Source organism: Diaphorina citri, unplaced genomic scaffold (assembly GCF_000475195.1).
Source record: "Diaphorina citri unplaced genomic scaffold, Diaci psyllid genome assembly version 1.1 scaffold1535, whole genome shotgun sequence".
NCBI lineage: Eukaryota > Metazoa > Arthropoda > Insecta > Hemiptera > Psyllidae > Diaphorina > Diaphorina citri.
The window spans coordinates 4,784-24,342 of NW_007378961.1; the positions used below are offsets into that span (position 1 = coordinate 4,784).

Here is a 19,559-nt window from a genome sequence, read left to right on the forward strand (position 1 = left end):
CTGTTGCCTAAGACTAGGAAGTCTCATTATGCCAACAGTTTTAGGTAGGTACATAAATGGAACTGCTATTTGATAAGTAGGTAAGTGCATGATGTGGTGGGTAATTGGGTATACTGTATCTGTTATCTGATAATAAGAAAGGGGTTATCTGATAAGTGATAAGTTGTCTGAAATTAGAATCAAATGTTATCTGATAAGAAAGGGGGTGGACCTAATAAGTACATGTAGGTAATTAGAAATGATAAGAAAGGGGTTATCTGATAACAGAGGGGTTATGATCTGATGTTATCTGATAAGAAAGGGGGTAGACCTACATGTACTCCGTTAGGTAAGTAGGTACGTTCCTACAAGTTACATAATGTTAGTATAGGTACCTTATTTATACTGTTGTCTAAGACTGGGAAGTCTCTGCTATCTGATAATTAGGTAAGTGCATGATGTGGTGGGTAATTGGGTATACGTATACTGTATCTGTTATCTGATAATAAGAAAGGGGTTATCTGATAAGTTGTCTGATATTAGAATCAAATGTTATCTGATAGAAAGGGGGTAGACCTAATAAGTACATGTAGGTAATTATGTAGGTAGGTACATGAAACTTTGCAGTTCAGTTTTTTTCCTTGTACCTACTAGTGGACATTTATTTCACCTTGTAGTTGTCCATTGGTCATTATTTGTCAGTAACCTGCATCAGATTTCTTTTCAATCTCAGATCTCAGATAAAAAGAATTAAAGTAAACTACCTAACATCAGATTTCTTTTTTTTTTTTTATTGCTGTGAATTCATGTTTGAAATTCATTTTTTGTAATGAAATTTAATTTTTTGTCTACGTACCTGCCTACCTGCCTGATGCCTGTTTTTTTTCAATCATTTATCAGAATTGCCCAGTGCTCATTTTGGGAATCAGGGCCCTCCCCCTCCCCTCTATCGCCATCCAATAATTCCATCAACTTCCATCCAGTCAATATCAATAGTCATTTGATCACCCCTTCATTCATAGTTTACCCGGATCTGTCATGGTTGATGCATATTTATTATACTTCCATCTAAATTCATTTTGAAATAATGTTGGGAAAAAGAATGGAAAAGTTCCAACTTGAATGTATACCTACTCTCACTTCATGTCAGTCACTCACGTGACGCACATTCAGTCCCCAGGTCTCACTTCATGTCAGTCACTCACGTGACGCACATTCAGTCCCCAGATCTGTCAGACGGTCCGAGTGTGAGTGACAGACATTAGACACCCTGTAAAACTGCGTCCACATCGCATCGGTGCATTGACATCGCCTAAACTTCTCCTTCATTTTCTTGATTTTCTTGAAAAAAAAAGAGGTTTGACAGAGGTAACTGTAACTGCTATGGTCTTATCGTCCCAAAGGCGAAGAGAGAAGGAAGACAGGATAGGAGAAAACCAGCCGTTCCGAGAACAAACAGTATCCCTTCAGGATAAAATGCGGCTCGGAACGGAATCGAACCCCCGGCCTAGCGCTTAGAAGGCAGATGCGCTACCAACCATGCTAACTAGGCTAGCTTTTCTTGAGTTTGATCTACTTGGAACCCATTTACCCAGTCGATGACGATCTACCACGATTGACTCTAGTGTATACGCGCCTTAACACCTTACCCATTTGATTGTTGTTTAGTTAGTAGGTACTTTCTTTTAATTGTAATCTTAAAATTCAGGTCTTGAAGAGGTCCGTTCCATTTATTTGAGGTACTATTCGGTATTTGTCAAGGTCTTAATTGCCCGGATTCCCGATATCCGATGTCAGTAAGTTAGTGTAAATCAGCTTCATAATTCAATGTCGATATCTACATATAAATCAATCTTCAAAAAGACAAGGGGGCGGATTATCGAATTCCAAAACTTTCAACCAATAGATGAGGCTAAATGGATTATCACAGTTGTTAGTTTACAAAAGCGTTTGTCATCCGAAAACATTGTGGCGTCAGCGATATCTGTTTCACTGAAAGTGGCGATGAAATTTATTTCCAAATAAAAAAACAGATCGTAAAACATTAATAGCGATGATGGCGCGAAACTAAACCGCCCTCCACCTAGCATTTCATGTTTTTTTCAAAGGCTATTATTCCGCCTGGTTCGGGAGGGAACTTGTAATGCATTAAAGGGATAAAAATAAATTAATTACTTACTCCATGGAACGCGTGGAACTAGTAGCGTCTGTATGTACAATCTACATGATGATAATGTACTAAATGCATAGAATAGGGAACAAGCTTGAAAGCTTTTTATATTGGATCTTCTTCGGTGTCGGCGTCCATTTTAGGAATTCAGTTAAAAAATCCGAAGTGTTTTGGAGAACCTCTTCGCTTTCTTCACAATTTTTATTTTCTTGTGCATATTTTGGCTAACAAACAAATGACATTAGATTGATTAGGATAGATAGATTTAGGGGGTACCTAGTAGAGCATAACCTCCTCACGCCCGAAAGTAAAAAGTGCTCTGTAGTGCTAGACAGCCGATGTGCACACGTGTGTACTTCAAGGCTGTATAGCTAGAAGCCCAGCCTCCATATCAAGTTTGTAGTGCTAGACACCCAATGTACACACCTGTGCTATTTTGAAATTTAAACTTTGGCGCTTAAATTAGCATAGAGAAAAAATAACTAATAAAAACGTTTTGATTTTACTCACTAGAGTGCACTCTTGACAATCTTGTAGTTTTATTTACATTTTGAAATTTTCTCTTGTTGCTGAGATTTTGGTGAAAGAAGAGGGCAGAGTCGGGTGTCTTGAATGTCAAGGTAAGTTTTTCTGATTTTCTTAATTACCACTATTAGATTTCACCAGTCAATTATTAAATTGTGTATTTGGAGTGTTTATCATCAAGTTTTAACATTTTGTTAGTATTTTTTTCATTTCTTTGTCACAGGAAAATCCCTTCAAACTTTGTGCACACAAAGCTCCATTCCATGGAAAAGGAAAAGAAAAATGTTCAAGGGAATTGTTAGACATTTTCTCTTGAGCTATATCTCTCTACCTTTCTCTTTGCTTACAATCTCTAATGAAGAAATTGCAATAAATCAAACTGGAAAACAACAAAACTGCCTCCGTCTACAAAAAAAACTGTAGAGGAGCCCCCATTTCTTAATATGTCAGGAGAAAAACTTCATATCCCATGATTTATCGCTTTCTGATGGGAAAATTTTTCGGTAAAAAAAAACAACTCTGTTGTGGAAATCTAAAACCTGAATCTTTTCTACCTCACATTTCTGTGTTTTCCATTCTTATTTTACGAATTAATCTTACAATACTTGGCAGACAGGAAGTCTCGATTTTTTCCAAAGTAGCTAAGTTTGAAAATGTTTAGACAAAACATGTTTTGCTATTTTGTAGATCTACATAATATATTTTCCTTGCATGATATAAGTATATTCTTTCCTTTTTCTGATTTTAGAATCAAGTAAACCGGAAGAAGTGACAAAGGTTGAAGTTATTGAAACAAAACCAATTGAAACTACACCACAATCTGTAGAGGAAATAAAACCAAGCAAAACTATAGTCGAACAGAAAACCAACGAGAAGAAGAATAGTAACGACAAGAAATCACAGGAGAAGAAAGTTGTGAGCTCTGTGTTTGCAGTTGTGTCTAGTCCATTTGTAGAAGAAGTCAAAGAAGAGAAGACTGAAAAAACACCGGTCAAAGAAGAAATCAAAGAAGAAGTACAAAAAGTAGAAAGTAAAATTGTGAAACAAGAGAACATCGTTGTCAAAGAGGAAAGAATTGAAAAGCCAGAGAAAAAGGACGATGTTGTTGAGAAGAAAAAGCCAGTCGTCTTCACAAAAGTAGAAATCCGAGAAGGACCAACGGAAGAAAAAGTTGAGAAGGTGCCCAAATTCACAACGGTCGAATCGGTTAAAGAATCGGTGTCTCAAGAGAAAAGTGTCAGAGTTGAACCCAAAGTTGAAAAGAAAGCGCCCGTCATTACAACCAAAGTTGAAGTCAAAACATCCGAGTCATCCGATGAACCTCGTGAAGTGAAAGAAGAACAAAAAGTAAGCAATGTACGTGTGGAAGTTGTGACACATCGTGAAGAAGTTGAAGAAAGGGGCACCACAGAAAGTGACGTGGATTCTGAACCCGCTGTTGAAGTTACTGGAATTCTGAAACCCTTGGCAATCCTGTCCAGCAAAGTTGAAGTGGTTGCAGAGGAACACACACTCATAGCCACTGCATGCTTTGACATAAAACAAATTTTATTAAAATTGTTCACAACACAAAAAGTTTTAATCAATTGTAGAGTGCACCTTTTTCTTCCCCCTACTCCCCCATTAAAACAGGGTCGTAGACATGATCATTACATATTAAATTACTTTCCTTCCTATAGAATAAGGCAAGTAAAAAGTGGCAAACAAAACAAAATCCAAGATTTTTTTCTTCTTCAACTGTAACTGCAAATGCAAAGGTCTTATTGTCCCGAAAGCAAAGGAGAAGGGAGATGAATAGGAGGCAGCCAGCAGTTCCAAGACCGAACCTTGGCTTTTTAGGATAAAATCCGGCCCGGGCGGTTATCGAACTCGCGGCCTAGCGCTTACAAGGTAGACGCGCTACTTTCCAAGCTAACTAGGCTGGCCTACCAAGCCCTTCAAAGTAGTATTGTCCTACATCGGATATCCCTTCATAAGAAATGTACCTTACGTATATGCCCCCTCTGATAAACCTCTAACATCGCACCTGGCGTGCTGCATTTGTATTTGCAGACTGAGTTATTCCCGAGCGATATTTTTAATCAGCATTAAAACAGCACGGGCAGCATGAGGCAGCATGTTAATCAGGCTTCACATTGTTTGCAGTAAATATACTTAACCTATGATTTCATGCTGACTGGAGATGACGTCATTCTAATTTGATTTGACGAGATGAGCATTAAATTTGACGTCCGAATTATCGTTGGATTTCATGTTTCCAACCCTTCTTAAAAGTACGCTAGTTACCCCAATTCCCAAGACCAATTCTTCTGAAATAACTCAGTTCAGACCAATTTCATCCTGTAATGTCGTTCATAATCTGGCTCTAAGGATCAGAAATGGTCAAAAGTGAGGTAATAGCCGAGGTCCAAAAGTGTTTTAAAATCTGGCAGACCCAGGACCAAATTATACAAGATCCGGCCCGAAGGACCAGAAATTTTGAATATCCGGCCTGAAGGACCAGAAATTTTGAATATCCGGTCTGAAGGACCAGAAATTTTGAATATCCGGCCTGAAGGACCAGAAATTGTGAATGATCCGGCCCTAAGGACCAGAAATTTTGTATATCCGGTCTGAAGGACCAGAAATTTTGAATATCCGGCCTGAAGGACCAGAAATTTTGAATATCTGGCCTGAAGGACCAGAAATTTTGTATATCCGGTCTGAAGGACCAGAAATTTTGAATATCCGGCCTGAAGGACCAGAAATTTTGAATATCCGGCCTGAAGGACCAGAAATTGTGAATATCCGGCCTGAAGGACCAGAAATTGTGAATATCCGGCCCTAAGGACCAGAAATTTGTGCATGATCCTGTCCGAAGGACCAAAATTCGTACCAGTTGATGAACCCAAGCCTGACCACGGCCATGACAAATGAATTTCACATATCGATGGTTTTCATTGAAGAGGAAGAGTGAAGGGTGAAATGAAGAATAAGGAGGAAAGGAAGGGTGAAGAGGAAGAATAAGAGGAAAGGAACGAGAGGCAATTCTGCGGTAAAACGTGCTGCGAAATGGGACCGTATGTTATTTGGAATGTCGGACTGCATTAAAATGTGTGTAGTCATTTAAACTACGTGAAATATTGATGTAATAGACTGCACGCTGTAAATAGACTATGGTCGTAGCTCCCACCACCTGTTTATTGAGCTTGAAATATTTGGAATGCCACTGGAATTTGTATGCTATTCTGTTTGAACGCTCTCTGTTTTTCTCATTCTCGAACTGTTGATATTGGCCACAAGTATTGGCCATTTACTTATCTTGTGTTAGAGACATTGTTACTTTTGACACATCCACTAACAATGTTAATCAGAACATATCTTGAGCCATCCAAAGGGGCAATATTTGGAGTATGCACATAATATCATTGAAGAAGTTCTCTTGGAGGGTTTCAGCATTCATTATATATAAGTTCTGTGGGTCAACTTGATAAGGAGAAAAGGCAAATAAAGGCAGAACCAAAAGGCAGATATATTTTTATTAATATAGGACGCACTAGTGGTTGACCCGTCCTTTGTACGGGACCACCACACACACACAAATACACCCCCCACACACACCACACCCATCAACACACATCACACCACACCCACCACCACACACCACATCCACCACACACCAAATCACCACACACACACACACACCACACCCATCCCACCACACAAGAGATTAGAAAATGCCTACAATCTTCTTTTTTGAACATGATGCATTTTTTTTATTCCCTTAAAAAGCGTTAGGGTTCTTCTTCTTCTTCTTCTTTTTTTTTTAAGAGGGAACTCTAACTGCTATGGTCTTATCGTCCCAAAATCGAAGAGAGAAGGAAGACAGGATAGGAGAAAGCCAGCCGTTCCGAGAACGAACATTATCCCATCAGGATAAAATATTGGGAATCGAACCCGCGGCTTAGCGCTTACAAGGCAGACGCACTACCAACTAAGCTAACTAGGCTGGCTGCGTTAGGGTTCTCCTGGAGGAGTTCCACCACCCAACGATCTATGACCTCTCATTCTGAATCTTAGTCCTATAAACCCTCAGCCAATCTTCATTATTCTCTTCTGTCCCCAGGTCGCTGGCAATACAAGACGACGCCCAAGCCTCGCGTGGCCATCCGACGCACCGACGACAATCTGGACAACTCCACCCTGTCCAATCAGCCGGCCCAGTTGATTCCGGATATTCAGATCGATCCGGACCAGGAAATATCTGGCTCTGGCATATTCCCGGCTCTCCAGCATGACCAGGATGATGCAGTGGTACAAGATATTGTCCCTACTGTGGCCGCTGAGACGCTCAAGGTCGCTATATCTACCCCGGCCGATTTCAAGGACGTCTACTATGAGATCGCCACTATCCGGTCCCCTTATTCCTTCCAGGTAAGGGAATCCATTGGTTTTCTTAACTTGTAAACTTTGATAAATTTAATATTTAGGGCAGCTACCATGTGGTTTATTTAGCGGTTAGCCTTATTTTTGTCCTCCTTTAGTCAAAGTAGTTTTATTGTTCTTGGACTTATTGAGGTTTTAAAGTTTGAATTAGGAATGATGCCCAAAGGAAACTTCAACTTTGGCTATCACAATTTTATTCATTTTGTCCCATTAAGCAGTCCATAACCCATAACGGGGAATGTGAAATTAGAATATTTCCAAGGAATTTATTGAAGCTACAAGCTATACAAAATTTCAATATTTTCACTCCATTTGCAAGATCGCTTCATTGGTACTCAAAGGCAAAGGGGATCATTGATCGCCTAAACCCTAAATCACCTTCTTACCAAGATTCTAAATCCATACTTACCTATTTCTCTTTGAAAAGTTAGAATAATTTTACTAGATTCCTAATAGGTATTTACAATGATTTCTGATGTTTCTGATTTAGTTGATTCTTTTTCTCTCCCAGGAGTTCTCTGGTTTCGTTACGGCCATTAGGTTTGTCCAGTAAAGCGATAAAATGGTAAAGGTCGCAAAGGTTAAGTTCGAATAATGCTCACTGGAGATTAATCTAGTCAAGACCCCTAATAATTTAAGACCCTAATCTATTGTGGTCAATTATGTACTTAACATCCATAGTAAACCATTACCTGTGGGTACTTACTCTAGGTATCTATAATGTAGGTATCTCGTATTATCTGTTATGTAGGTTGAAAAGGTGGCTCTTGCTCAGGCAAAATGGAACCTTGAAAAAACCTAGATTATGGATTAGGTTAGGTGATTTTTGCATAGAAATGGGATGTGCATTGTCTGCATTGAGTATCTGAGGAAGTTGATGTGAAGTGATATTGCAGAATGAGTGTCTAAACTTCTACAGCGATGTGTGTGATGTGCATTGTCTGCATTGAGTATCTGAGGAAGTTGATGTGAAGTGATATTGCAGAATGAGTGTCTAAACTTCTACCGATGTGTGTACCAGGAACAGTCATGTTTTTGCTAAGCAGGTACTCCGCAATGTTATTGTTTTGACTCAAAGTATTAAGTGCATGAGTTACAGAGTCCTTGTTCTTCCATGTATTCTTTGTTTTTGCACTAAGTACTCCGCAATGTTATTGTTTTGACTCAAAGTATTAAGTGCATGAGTTACAGAGTCCTTGTTCTTCCATGTATTCTTTGTTTTTGCATAATTAATTTTAACATCAAGGTCAATCTTTAGTTTGGCATCGTAGTACTTGCCCAGATCTCCAGATACTTACCAGACTTGAACCTAAATCCTGAGCTAATCTGCCTTGGTAAGAATCAGACTAACTGAATGCTACGCAAATGAACCTTCTATTCCAGCTTACACAAGCTGCCTACTTTTAATTCTGCGGATATTCAGTACTACTACCACCTTTACACTTTTGTTAATTAAGCAAGTCCTTACACCTCCTTAGCTTAGGATAATAGGGTTCAGGTATTTATCTATTGATTACTAATATTTAGTTTGGTATCGTAGTACTTGCCCAGATCTCCAGATACTTACCAGACTTGAACCTAAATCCTGAGCTAATCTGGCTTGGTAAACCTCAGAACAACTGAGTGCTACGCAAAAGAACCTTCTATTACAGCTTACACAAGCTGCCTAATACTATTAATTAATTCCACGGATATTCAGTACTACTACCTTTACACTTTTGTTAATCAAGCAAGTCCTTACACCTCCTTCGCTTATTAGGATAATAGGGTTCAGGTATTTATCTATTGATTAGTAATTAGTGGAATTACTGGATACTACTTCACCCACTACTCGAAGAGCTGAGGAGGAAACTTGAAAAAGAGAATAAAGAAGAAAAGGGTAGTCATGAATTATTACGTACCTATTACGTTCTTTACTGTTTACTATGAAGGTAAAGTTCTGGTCTATGAAGTCTATGAATGTGTCATGAATTATTACGTACCTATTACGTTCTTTACTGTTTACTATGAAGGTAAAGTTCTGGTCTATGAAGTCTATGAATGTGAACCCTTTATTGAACACCTCTTAACCAGGGCATCCTTGAATTAATCTACCCATCTGATCCTGGGGTTAAAGATATCAATCCTTTGAAAAATTCCCGAAAAACTCATAAAAATCGGTGCAAAGCACGGATAGATAGGTAGATCTTCATGTGGCGGAAATACCAGGGCTTGTGATCAGAAAATTCTGGCACAATTTCTAGAACAACAACATGGACCCTGTTGTTCGGCCATAAGCTCTATATTTTCCTCATAGTCTTGTAATGTGTTGTCTTTGGTGACGAGAGGTCTCAGGATCAAGGCTAGACCTATTTGCTTCTTGATTCCGACTAGGGTATTGTGTATACTAGGTAATAGTGACTCACGGCAATTGTATGGTGAATTCTGTCGTTTGATTTATATTGTTCTGGTATTCCGTGGCATTCCATAGTACGCCCCCCATTTATGCTGATGGCTTTGTTGGATCGGTTCAGGGGCAGATTTGGTTCATTTGATTCAGTGGAGATCTTGAAGATAAACTGTCAGTAGGCCAAAATGGGACTTGGGATTTACCTGTGATTAGTTAAACTCTTGTGACCGTCACTTTTGAATAAGTCTCTCACAATCGATTGTCGCCATCGGAACGACAACAAATTAGAAGAAATACCTAAAAGGAGACTCACCGATTCTGGCGTCCAAATTATTCGATTATTTGAACACACATAACATCGCATGCATTCGATACCAAAAGACTTTCTATGAGTTTCTACTCACCTCGACACTCTCATGTTGAAATCTAGCTTTGGCGCATCCGTAGATGAATGAAAAACGTTCAAAGAACGACCAACATGTAGTTAACATGAGCCTGTAAAACGGTGCGCGGTGGATGAAATCCTGCACTAGGTTAGATCAAAAGTCATACTCTCTTGACCTATGGAGTAAGATTGTTTGAGTAAATATCTATCGATTTGTCTAACTTTCAATGAATCACTAAAGCAGATTAGTTCTAGGTACACGATCTACTACCTCGGTATTTGTTGAGCTTACAAATCGAGAAACAACAAGAAGTTATCTGTTTCATCATTTCAAATCATATCAAATCAAATCAAATTTTATTGAACATAAATACAATAATTGTACATAATTCAAACGTCAAAGAAAGTAAGTAATGAAGCAGGTAGAAATGATATATACATAAAAAGTATTAATAATAATAATAATAATAATAATAACAATAATAATAGTAACAATAATAAAAAAGTACATGGGTAGCTGTCTATTCAATACAATCAAGTTCATCTAAGGAATACAAACTTTTAGAAATTAAATAATCTTTTAGTTTTGGACGAAATATATCGCAGTATGCATTATAAAATCAAATTGAGTCAACTTGAACGCACCTCTATGTCTGTGAAGTTAGCGCACTTTGTACATTTTTCTCAGTTTTAGTGAGTTTGAACGCACCCTCTAGTATGTTGTTTATGTGTGAGAAGTTATCGCCTTGTAATGGGATGTAGGGTATTTTGCACCCGAAGGGTATTTTTTTTACACCCGGATGGGATATTTTACTTCTGTGTGGGATATTTGACCCCTTATGTGGGATATTTCTTCTGCAATTTGAGGGATATGAGGGATATTTCTTCAACAATTTGAGGGATTTAACTATTTCAAACAATAAATCGATTGCCCAAACAACAATAATAAACATTTTGACGTCAGTGTTACTATTACACAGAAAATTACTAGAGATATCCTTGGTAAGAACCAGACTAACTGAATGCTACGCAAATGAACCTTCTATTCCAGCTTACACAAGCTGCCTACTTTTAATTCTGCGGATATTCAGTACTACTACCTTTACACTTTTGTTAATTAAGCAAGTCCTTACACCTCCTTAGCTTAGGATAATAGGGTTCAGGTATTTATCTATTGATTACTAATTAGTGGAATTACTGGATACTACTTCACCCACTACTCGAAGAGCTGAGGGGGGAACTTGAAAAAGAGAATAAAGAAGACAAGGGTAATAGTCATGAATTATTACGTAGGTACCTATTACGTTCTTTACTGTTTACTATGAAGGTAAAGTTCTGGTCTATGAAGTCTATGAATGTGAACCCTTACCCTTTATTGAACACCTCTTAACCAGGGTATCCTTGAATTAATCTACCTATCTGATCCTGGGGTTAAAGATATCAATCCTTTGAAAAATTCCCGAAAAACTCATAAAAATCGGTGCAAAGCACGGATAGATAGGTAGGAGCTATCAATAATGCTCGACATATTTATTTAGGTATTTTATATATTTTTATTTTATTCAAAATTCGTTTCGAATTTGAAATTTAAATCCAGCTGGATTACACGAAGAATTATCCTCCTGTAAATAATAAATGAAATTTCATCCCTTCATTCCCATTGCATCAACATAGAACTGACTATCAGGTCCTGGCTGGAATTTTATAGTCATGTGAGGCCTGGGGTTTAATGTCGTTCATAATCTGGCTCTAAGGATCAGAAATGGTCAAAAGTGAGGTAATAGCCGAGGTCCAAAAGTGTTTCAAAATCTGGCAGGCCCAGGACCAAATTATACAAGATCCGGCACGAAGGACCAGAAATTGTTAATGATCCGGCCCGAAGGACCAGAAATTTTGAATATCCGGCTTGAAGGACCAGAAATTGTGAATATCCGGCCTGAAGGACCAGAAATTGTGAATATCCGGCCTGAAGGACCAGAAATCGTGAATATCCGGTCTGAAGGACCAGAAATTTTGAATATCCGGCCTGAAGGACCAGAAATTGTGAATGATCAGGCCCTAAGGACCAGAAATTTGTGCATGATCCTGTCCGAAGGACCAAAATTCGTACCAGTTGATGAACCCAAGCCTGACCACGGCCATGATAGCCGAGGTCCAAAAGTGTTGTAAAATCTGGCAGGCCCAGGACCAAATTATACAAGATCCGGCCCGAAGGGCCAGAAATTGTTAATGATCCGGCCCGAAGGACCAGAAATTTTGAATATCCGGCCTGAAGGACCAGAAATTGTGAATATCCGGCCCGAAGGACCAGAAATTGTGAATATCCGGCCCAAAGGACCAGAAATTTTGAATATCCGGCCCGAAGGATCAGGAATTGTGAATGTACCGGCCCCAAAGGACCAGAAATTTGTGCATGATCCTGTCCGAAGGACCGAAATTCGTACCAGTTGATGAACCCAGGCCTGACCACGGCCATGACAAATGAATTTTACATATCGATGGGTTTCATTGAAGGGTGAAGAGTGAAAGGAAGGGTGAAGAGTGAAAGGAAGGGTGAAGAGGAAGAATAAGGGGAAAGGAACGAGAGGCAATTCTGCGGTAAAACGTGCTGCGAAATGGGACCGTATGTTATTTGGAATGTCGGACTGCATTAAAATGTGTGTAGTCATTTAAACTACGTGAAATATTGATGTAATAGACTGCACGCTGTAAATAGACTATGGTCGTTGCTCCCACCACCAGTTTATTGAGCTTGAAATATTTGGAATGCCACTGGAATTTGTATATGCTATTCTGTTTGAACGCACTCTGTTTTTCTCATTCTCGAACTGTTGATATTGGCCACAAGTATTGGCCATTTACACACCCTTCTCTTGTGTTAGAGACATTGGTACTTTTGACACATCCACTAACAAATCAGAACATAATTATCTTGAGCCATCCAAAGGGGCAATATTTGGAGTATGCACATAATATCATTGAAGAAGTTATTAATATAGGACGCATAACCAGCTTCAGCAGCTTTGGTTAAGAAACGCTGTGCGTGTTTGGTATTTGGAGAACAAAGTTGACCATCAATTTTTTTTTTTTTTTTTTTTTTACCCGATTACATTATAATTTTAGGCTGGCCTACAGATTCTTGTCAAAATGAAGTAACATGGAATCTTCATGTGGCTGAAATACTAGGGCTTGTGATCAGAAAATTCTGGCACAATTTCTAGAACAACAACATGGACCCTGTTGTTCGGCTGTAAGCTCTATATTTTCCTCATAATCTTGTAATGTGTTGTCTTTGGTGACGAGAGGTCTCAGGATCAAGGCTAGACCTATTTGCTTCTTGATTCCGTCTAGGGTATTGTGTATACTATAGGTAATACCTAGTGACTCACGGCAATTGTATGGTGAATTCTGTCGTTTGATTTATATTGTTCTGGTATTCCGTGGCATTCCATAGTACGCCCCCCCATTTATGCTGATCGCTGCGTTGGATCGGTTCAGGGGCAGATTTGGTTCATTTATTTCAGTGGTGATCTTGAGGTTGTGGTTATGTACCGGGTTGGGGAAGGCAAGGTTCGTAAACTTGTCTTGTTTTTCAGTTACCACTCCCATGCCAAACTGTAGAAACAAAGTCTTGTCTCACCTAGTCCGAGATCATCTCAACCTGGTACATAACCACAACCTGAAGACAAACCGTCAGTAGGCTGAAATGGCCTGTGATTAGTTGAACTTTTATGACCGCACTTTTGAATACGTACATGACACTCGATTGTTTACACGGAACCTGATGATGGTGACAGCAAATTGAGAATAATATTAAAAGAAATAAAAAGGAACTTACAGATTCTGATAGATGAGTACCTACATTATGCCTATAAATACATTCCATACCAAAAGGATTTCTATGAGTTTCTACTCACCTCGACACTCTCATGTTGAAATGTAGGTTTGGCGCCTGCGTAGATGAATGAAAAACGTTCAATAACGGACCAACATGTAGTTAACATGAGCCTGTAAAACGGTGCGCGGTGGATGAAATCCTGCACTAGGTTAGATCAAAAGTCATACTCTCTTGACCTATGGAGTAAGATTGTTTGAGTAAATATCTATCGTTTTGTCTTACTTTCAATGAATCAATAAAACAGATTAGCTCTAGGTACACGATCTGCTACCTCGGTATTTGTTGAGCTTACAAATCGATTAATAATAAGAAGTTATCTGTTTCATCATTTCAAACAATAAATCGATTGCCCAAACAACAATAATAAACATTTTGACGTCAGTGTTACTATTACACAGAAAATTACTAGAGATATCAAAGCAGACAGAGTTTCCTTACTGTCCTCAATACTTCCTCACAAATGAGAACCCCTGACTCTCCATTTTCCTGAACTATAACAGTAGGACAGCAGACAGCACAAAACTACCATAGTAACGTGATGGCATAAAGTTTAATATGATAAAAAATAATTAATTCCCTGTCCGAGATTATTTTTTCCTCGCTTCTCCTCGACTAAACAGTTTAATGGGTTTTTCATTTCCTTCATTAAACCCCCGACTCTTCATTTTCCTGTACTATAACAGTAGGACAGCAGACAGCACAAAACTACCATAGTAACGTGATGGCATAAAGTTTAATATGTTAAAAAATAATTAATTCCCTGTCCGAGATTATTTTTTCCTCGCTTCTCCTCGACTAAACAGTTTAATGGGTTTTTCATTTCCTTCATTAAACGCTGATGGGAAAAAACTAAGCAAATCTATTAAACTTAATGCCCACCATATAGATGATATCTTTATGAAAACTGACTTCAAGGTTTTCCTAGACTGGCTTTTCCTCGCCAGCTCGCCACAATAACTGATGCTTAACGTCCCATCCCTAACGATAACCCATTCACACCCTTCGGGCCTTGAATATAATGAAAGTCGGAGTGCTACTGGTCGTTCCACTATTTCAAATACATCTAGAAGTTCTGGACGTATGCGCTGGACAAGAGATATGAACCTCCATTTGATAAGTGCATACGCTAAGCAAATCTATTAAACTTAATGCCCACCATATAGATGATATCTTTATGAAAACTGACTTCAAGGTTTTCCCAGACTGGCTTTTCCTCGCCACAATAACTGATGCTTAACGTCCCATCCCTAACGATAACCCATTCACACCCTTCGGGCCTTGAATATAATGAAAGTCGGAGTATTGTTATAAAGCTGTGGATTTAGACGACGGACGCCAACAATAGTGTAGCTTACTGCTGGGCTAAAAAGGCTTTTTGTCCTATTTCGAGCAGTAGAAATAAGCACTATTTACAATTACATCACAAACATGGCTCACGTCATAAGTCAGCTTGAGAATGTGACAGTCAATTCATCACTGATCGATTTCACATTCCTTCTGCTCCTTTTTCACGCCCCAACTTTCACAACTCAACACAATATTATTGAGACCTCAAATAACTTAAGCACCCCGATCTATCCAAGAATGCCAAGATCGTGTGTTTATTGCAGCTTAAAGCTTTTTTTCTGCTCAGAATAAGATAAATACGCTCGATTTAAATATTTCCATGTTTGTATAGAATCAATAAGCCATAGTGAGCACGATCTCAGCGGGAGATAATGAGATCAATATTGATACTGCTAAAGTAAATGGAATACAACGTGGTGTTATAAATGAAACAACTTATAGCAGAGGTCAAGTTCATGATCATTGCAAAACCATAACATGGATAACTAGAAGTACGCTATGTAGAACTTGCGCTGGATTTAACATTGAACTTGAAAGTTCACAACATGCTCTCTGGCATATTTTGCTCTTTGTTGAACTAGAATGCTGTAGAAACGATTGGTATGTCCGATATTGAACTGTTATTTATACGTTTGTAGTAGGTATGTTCGATATTAAATTGATAATGCATGTTTGTTTCATAATGCGTTTATCCGATATGTCGTACAACGTCGTAAGAATGACTGTCCGTCCAGGTTTTCCTTGAATCTCGCGTGGATGAGGATGAAGATAGCAATCTAACCATTCTGAGCTGCATTCTTCGAAGATTTTTCTAGGTGCTAAATCATATGAGAAGAATGCAAGATATGTAAACTGATGTCAGTTTGTAACAAGTTCAAGTAAACCACAATCACGAGTGGAAAATGGATAATTCTGATGGACATGTCGACATGTTTGACTCTTACAACATAAAAACAGTTAATGATAAAATGAACAAATGGTAATGTGAGTGATTATACTTTCATGAAATATGAAACTGTTTGTCAGGAGTAAAGGTAAAACTCTTGAGAAATGGATTGTAAGTATATAAAATATAAAGGATGTGATGTGTTCCAATTCACTCGATCCCTTGGTACTGGTAACTAATGTTTTGTTTTTCTGTTTTACTATGTTCACAGGTTGGCACCGTGAAGAACACCAGATTTGTGACCGTCACTTCGACCATTGAGAAGAGTTTGGTTGAACCAACCCAATCTATCAACCCGAGTGAACCATTGTCTGAAAATATTCTAGCTACTAGCACTGCTAATGCCTATGATAAGGAACCTCCTCTTGATTCCAGCATTGTTACACTGCCACCAATTGGTTTAGCGGGTAAGTAAATCAGTCAAATTCTGTTAAAAATACTTGGGATTTTAGGGTTTATCTTTGTTATTTCAGGGAAAAAAAAAATAATCTGGTAATGATAAACAATCTCCTTGGCATCACCACATTTTACATGATCAATCTCCACTCTATTCTTGTGTTCTCAGGAGATCAAGAAACTCCCCCTCTGGAAACCATGACTGAATCCTTCAGCACCACTCAACTCATGTTGAAAACTCACATCCTACCTGTCCTCAAAGCTGGCAACACCTCATTGTATACTTTGGTTCAATCTTATCACATTACTCGACTAGTCAGCGCAGTCAAAACTTTACCACCCATGGAAGTCTATCAATTTGTACCAAGCAAAACGTTGAACGAGTTCAACACAAGATTAGATGAAGCTGGAAGTGAACTCCACTTGGAATTAGACTTTGGTGATAACAATGATGCAGATGATGAGAGACATCCAAACGCAATGAAAGCCATCCTGTCTGATCTAGACGTCTCTAACATTGGAAGCGATTTCAGTTTGTCTGACGTTGATAAGAGTAAAATCCCAGAACAACATTTGAGAAGTAAAAAAGCACATAACTTACCAGGTGGACCCACAACACAACCTCAAATATCACCAAAGATCCTCGCGGAATTACCACCGGAACTTCAACAACAACTGGCACTCCTGAAACTCTGAAAGCGCATAACTTACCAGGCGGACCCACAACACAACCTCAAATATCACCAAAGATCCTCGCGGAATTACCACCGGAACTTCAACAACAACTGGCGCTCCTGAAACTCTTGAATCCAAATGCGATTCCAAGTCCTCTACTGGCAACATCAAAACCAATTTACAAAGTTGAAACCGTGTACGAGTCACATGTGATTCCATTACTGAACGGACAATCAACAACTCTATCAAGACCTGTTGCCACTATTACCAAGACAGAATATGAACCTGCCTCTACAGCCATTCCTCAGATTCCACAAATTCCCCAAATCCCACAGCTACCACTGCAGCAACTACCAATCCTTCCACAACAGCCAATCATCACATCAACACCTGTAGTTCAACAGACGATGGTCACTGAAACTGACAGCAAAATCTTGAAGCTTACATTCGGAGCCAAGACAGCTTACACCACGATATTCTCAACGAAAGTCGTTCCAACGATAGTAACATCCTTTGTAACGCAGCCTGTCCAACCAACAGCAGCATACCCAGGATTCTACAATCCTGCTTTTGGTAACTTCCCTTACTTGGGATAGAGACCGAAACCTTTTAGTAAGAATTTGAAAATCAAAACTAATTTAGTGAATTTAAAATTTACCTTTGTACATAAAATGGTGTGTAAGTATTGTTGTTTAGCTTATGAAGCTCCATGTTACTTGGTAATGGAAACTCTGTTGTGTGTATTAGAAGCAAATCCTGGCTTGGAATATTTCCAAATGACAATGACAAGACTCAATACAATCATCCTCATCCTCCTCCGACTCTGTTGTATAAATCCCCTCATGTTAGTCTCGTGCTGACATTGCTAACAATCAAATCTCGGTTTAGCTTTTGGAAAAAATTAAATGAAAATACAATCATCCTCATCCTCCTCCGACTGTGTTGTATAAATCCCCTCATGTTAGTCTCGTGCTGACATTGCTAACAATCAAATCTCGGTTTAGCTTTTGGAAAAAATTAAATGAAAAACAATCATCCTTATCCTCCTCCGACTCTGTTATATAAATCCCCTCATGTTAGTCTCGTGCTGACATTGCTAACAATCAAATCTCGGTTTAGCTTTTGGAAAAAATTAAATGAAAAAATAATATAAATAAAAGTTGACGTTTCAAAGCAGTCCAGGTCTTACAGGATTAGGGCCAATCTGACGTCTCGAAAAGAGAATTCATTCATGCAAAAACCAAATTGTACAATTATCTAAATTGTATTGAGATATGTACGTGCATGGAGCACTCTCAAAGAATCTCAACGCATCTCTTTGCTTCAGCTCCACGTACAAAGTGACCACTTGAAAAAACTCGAGTAGTAGTCCACTTAGAGGGAAAAAAGAGGTTTCCCTCTTCAGAATTTTCAAAAGAATTTAAATGTAGGTAAGTAATATTACGAGAGCTTCATAAGTAAAAAGGAAGAAGAGGAACTTCTTCTGGATCCTGAGAATCGATTTCCAGGTTGAAGCGAGTTTACATTTCTCAAATAAGACGGCCGTCGCCCGTCGCATCGATCGACGAGGTGAATCTATGTTGTCGAGGTAGTGTGGACGGTTTCAGTCGACATCGTACCGTCGATTATGAGTGGATACAGCTATAGGTCATCATCATCATCCGAAGTGAAACCACCGGTGTCTAGGTATCTATGTGAGGTGTCTAGGTACTGACCGTGGCTTTTACAGGGTGATTTCTAGGACTTTATCCACTTTCCTAGGATTTGGTTTCTGTTTTTGGATACCGAAGTGCATAAACCTAAACCTCTCCTATATATCAGTGATGTAGTATAAAATCTACATCATATTATAAGAGTATCTATTTCCCTCATTTTAAACCCATTCAAACCTTTTTCCCAACATTTTCCTTTGTGAAGATATTACACGTGAATTTCAAGGCAATTTAAAAAGTTTAAACTTTAAAACATAAGTTAGTAAATTACACTATGATAAAGCAGACTAGAAAACTTGACTATAACTTTACTTTGGGAAAGAAAAAGAGAAGTTTTTGCACATCTACTAAAGCGTATATCTACTTCTCTCTCTCTCTCTCTCTCCCACTCTCTTTCTCTCTCTCTCTCTGTGTCTCTCTCTCTCCCTCTCTCTCTGTCTCTCCCACTCTCTCTCTCTCTCTCTCTCTCTCTCTGTCTCTCCCACTCTCTCTCTTTCTCCCACTCTCTCTCTCTCCCACTCTCTCTCTCTCTCTCTCTCTTGGGACCTCTTTCGCATTTCTTCAAAAAACATTAACATTTAGCATGCATTAGGTATCCGGGACGGGGAAGTTTTCGGTCAGAAAATTTCCAAACCGTCTGTGGGATTCGAATCCAGCATGTTGACCACCGGCCATTTTTTTTTTTTTTTTTTTTTTTTTATGAAGTGTTCGC

General features: G+C 38.7%; 1 protein-coding gene across 1 annotated transcript; it reads left to right on the top strand.

Annotated features, from left to right (window-relative positions):
* Nucleotides 1–1,169: 1,169 nt before the first annotated feature.
* Nucleotides 1,170–18,047, top strand: LOC103516283. The gene is made up of 7 exons (XM_017446984.2): nucleotides 1,170–1,226; nucleotides 2,724–2,769; nucleotides 3,423–4,198; nucleotides 6,734–7,087; nucleotides 16,276–16,471; nucleotides 16,630–17,138; nucleotides 17,210–18,047. Exons 1-7 carry the CDS (start codon nucleotides 1,170–1,172, stop codon nucleotides 17,729–17,731), a joined length of 2,460 nt encoding a protein of 819 aa, XP_017302473.2. The 3' UTR covers nucleotides 17,732–18,047.
* Nucleotides 18,048–19,559: the final 1,512 nt, after the last annotated feature.

Excerpts from the sequence above, each read along its gene's own strand:
- LOC103516283 (XM_017446984.2), top strand. The coding sequence starts at position 1,170 with ATGTCAGTCACTCACGTGACGCACATTCAGTCCCCAGATCTGTCAGAC. Across the intron at positions 4,199-6,733 it reads AACACACACTCATAGCCACT|TCCTATAAACCCTCAGCCAA; the intron begins GCATGCTTTGAC and ends TCTGAATCTTAG. Across the intron at positions 16,472-16,629 it reads GCCACCAATTGGTTTAGCGG|GAGATCAAGAAACTCCCCCT; the intron begins GTAAGTAAATCA and ends TTGTGTTCTCAG.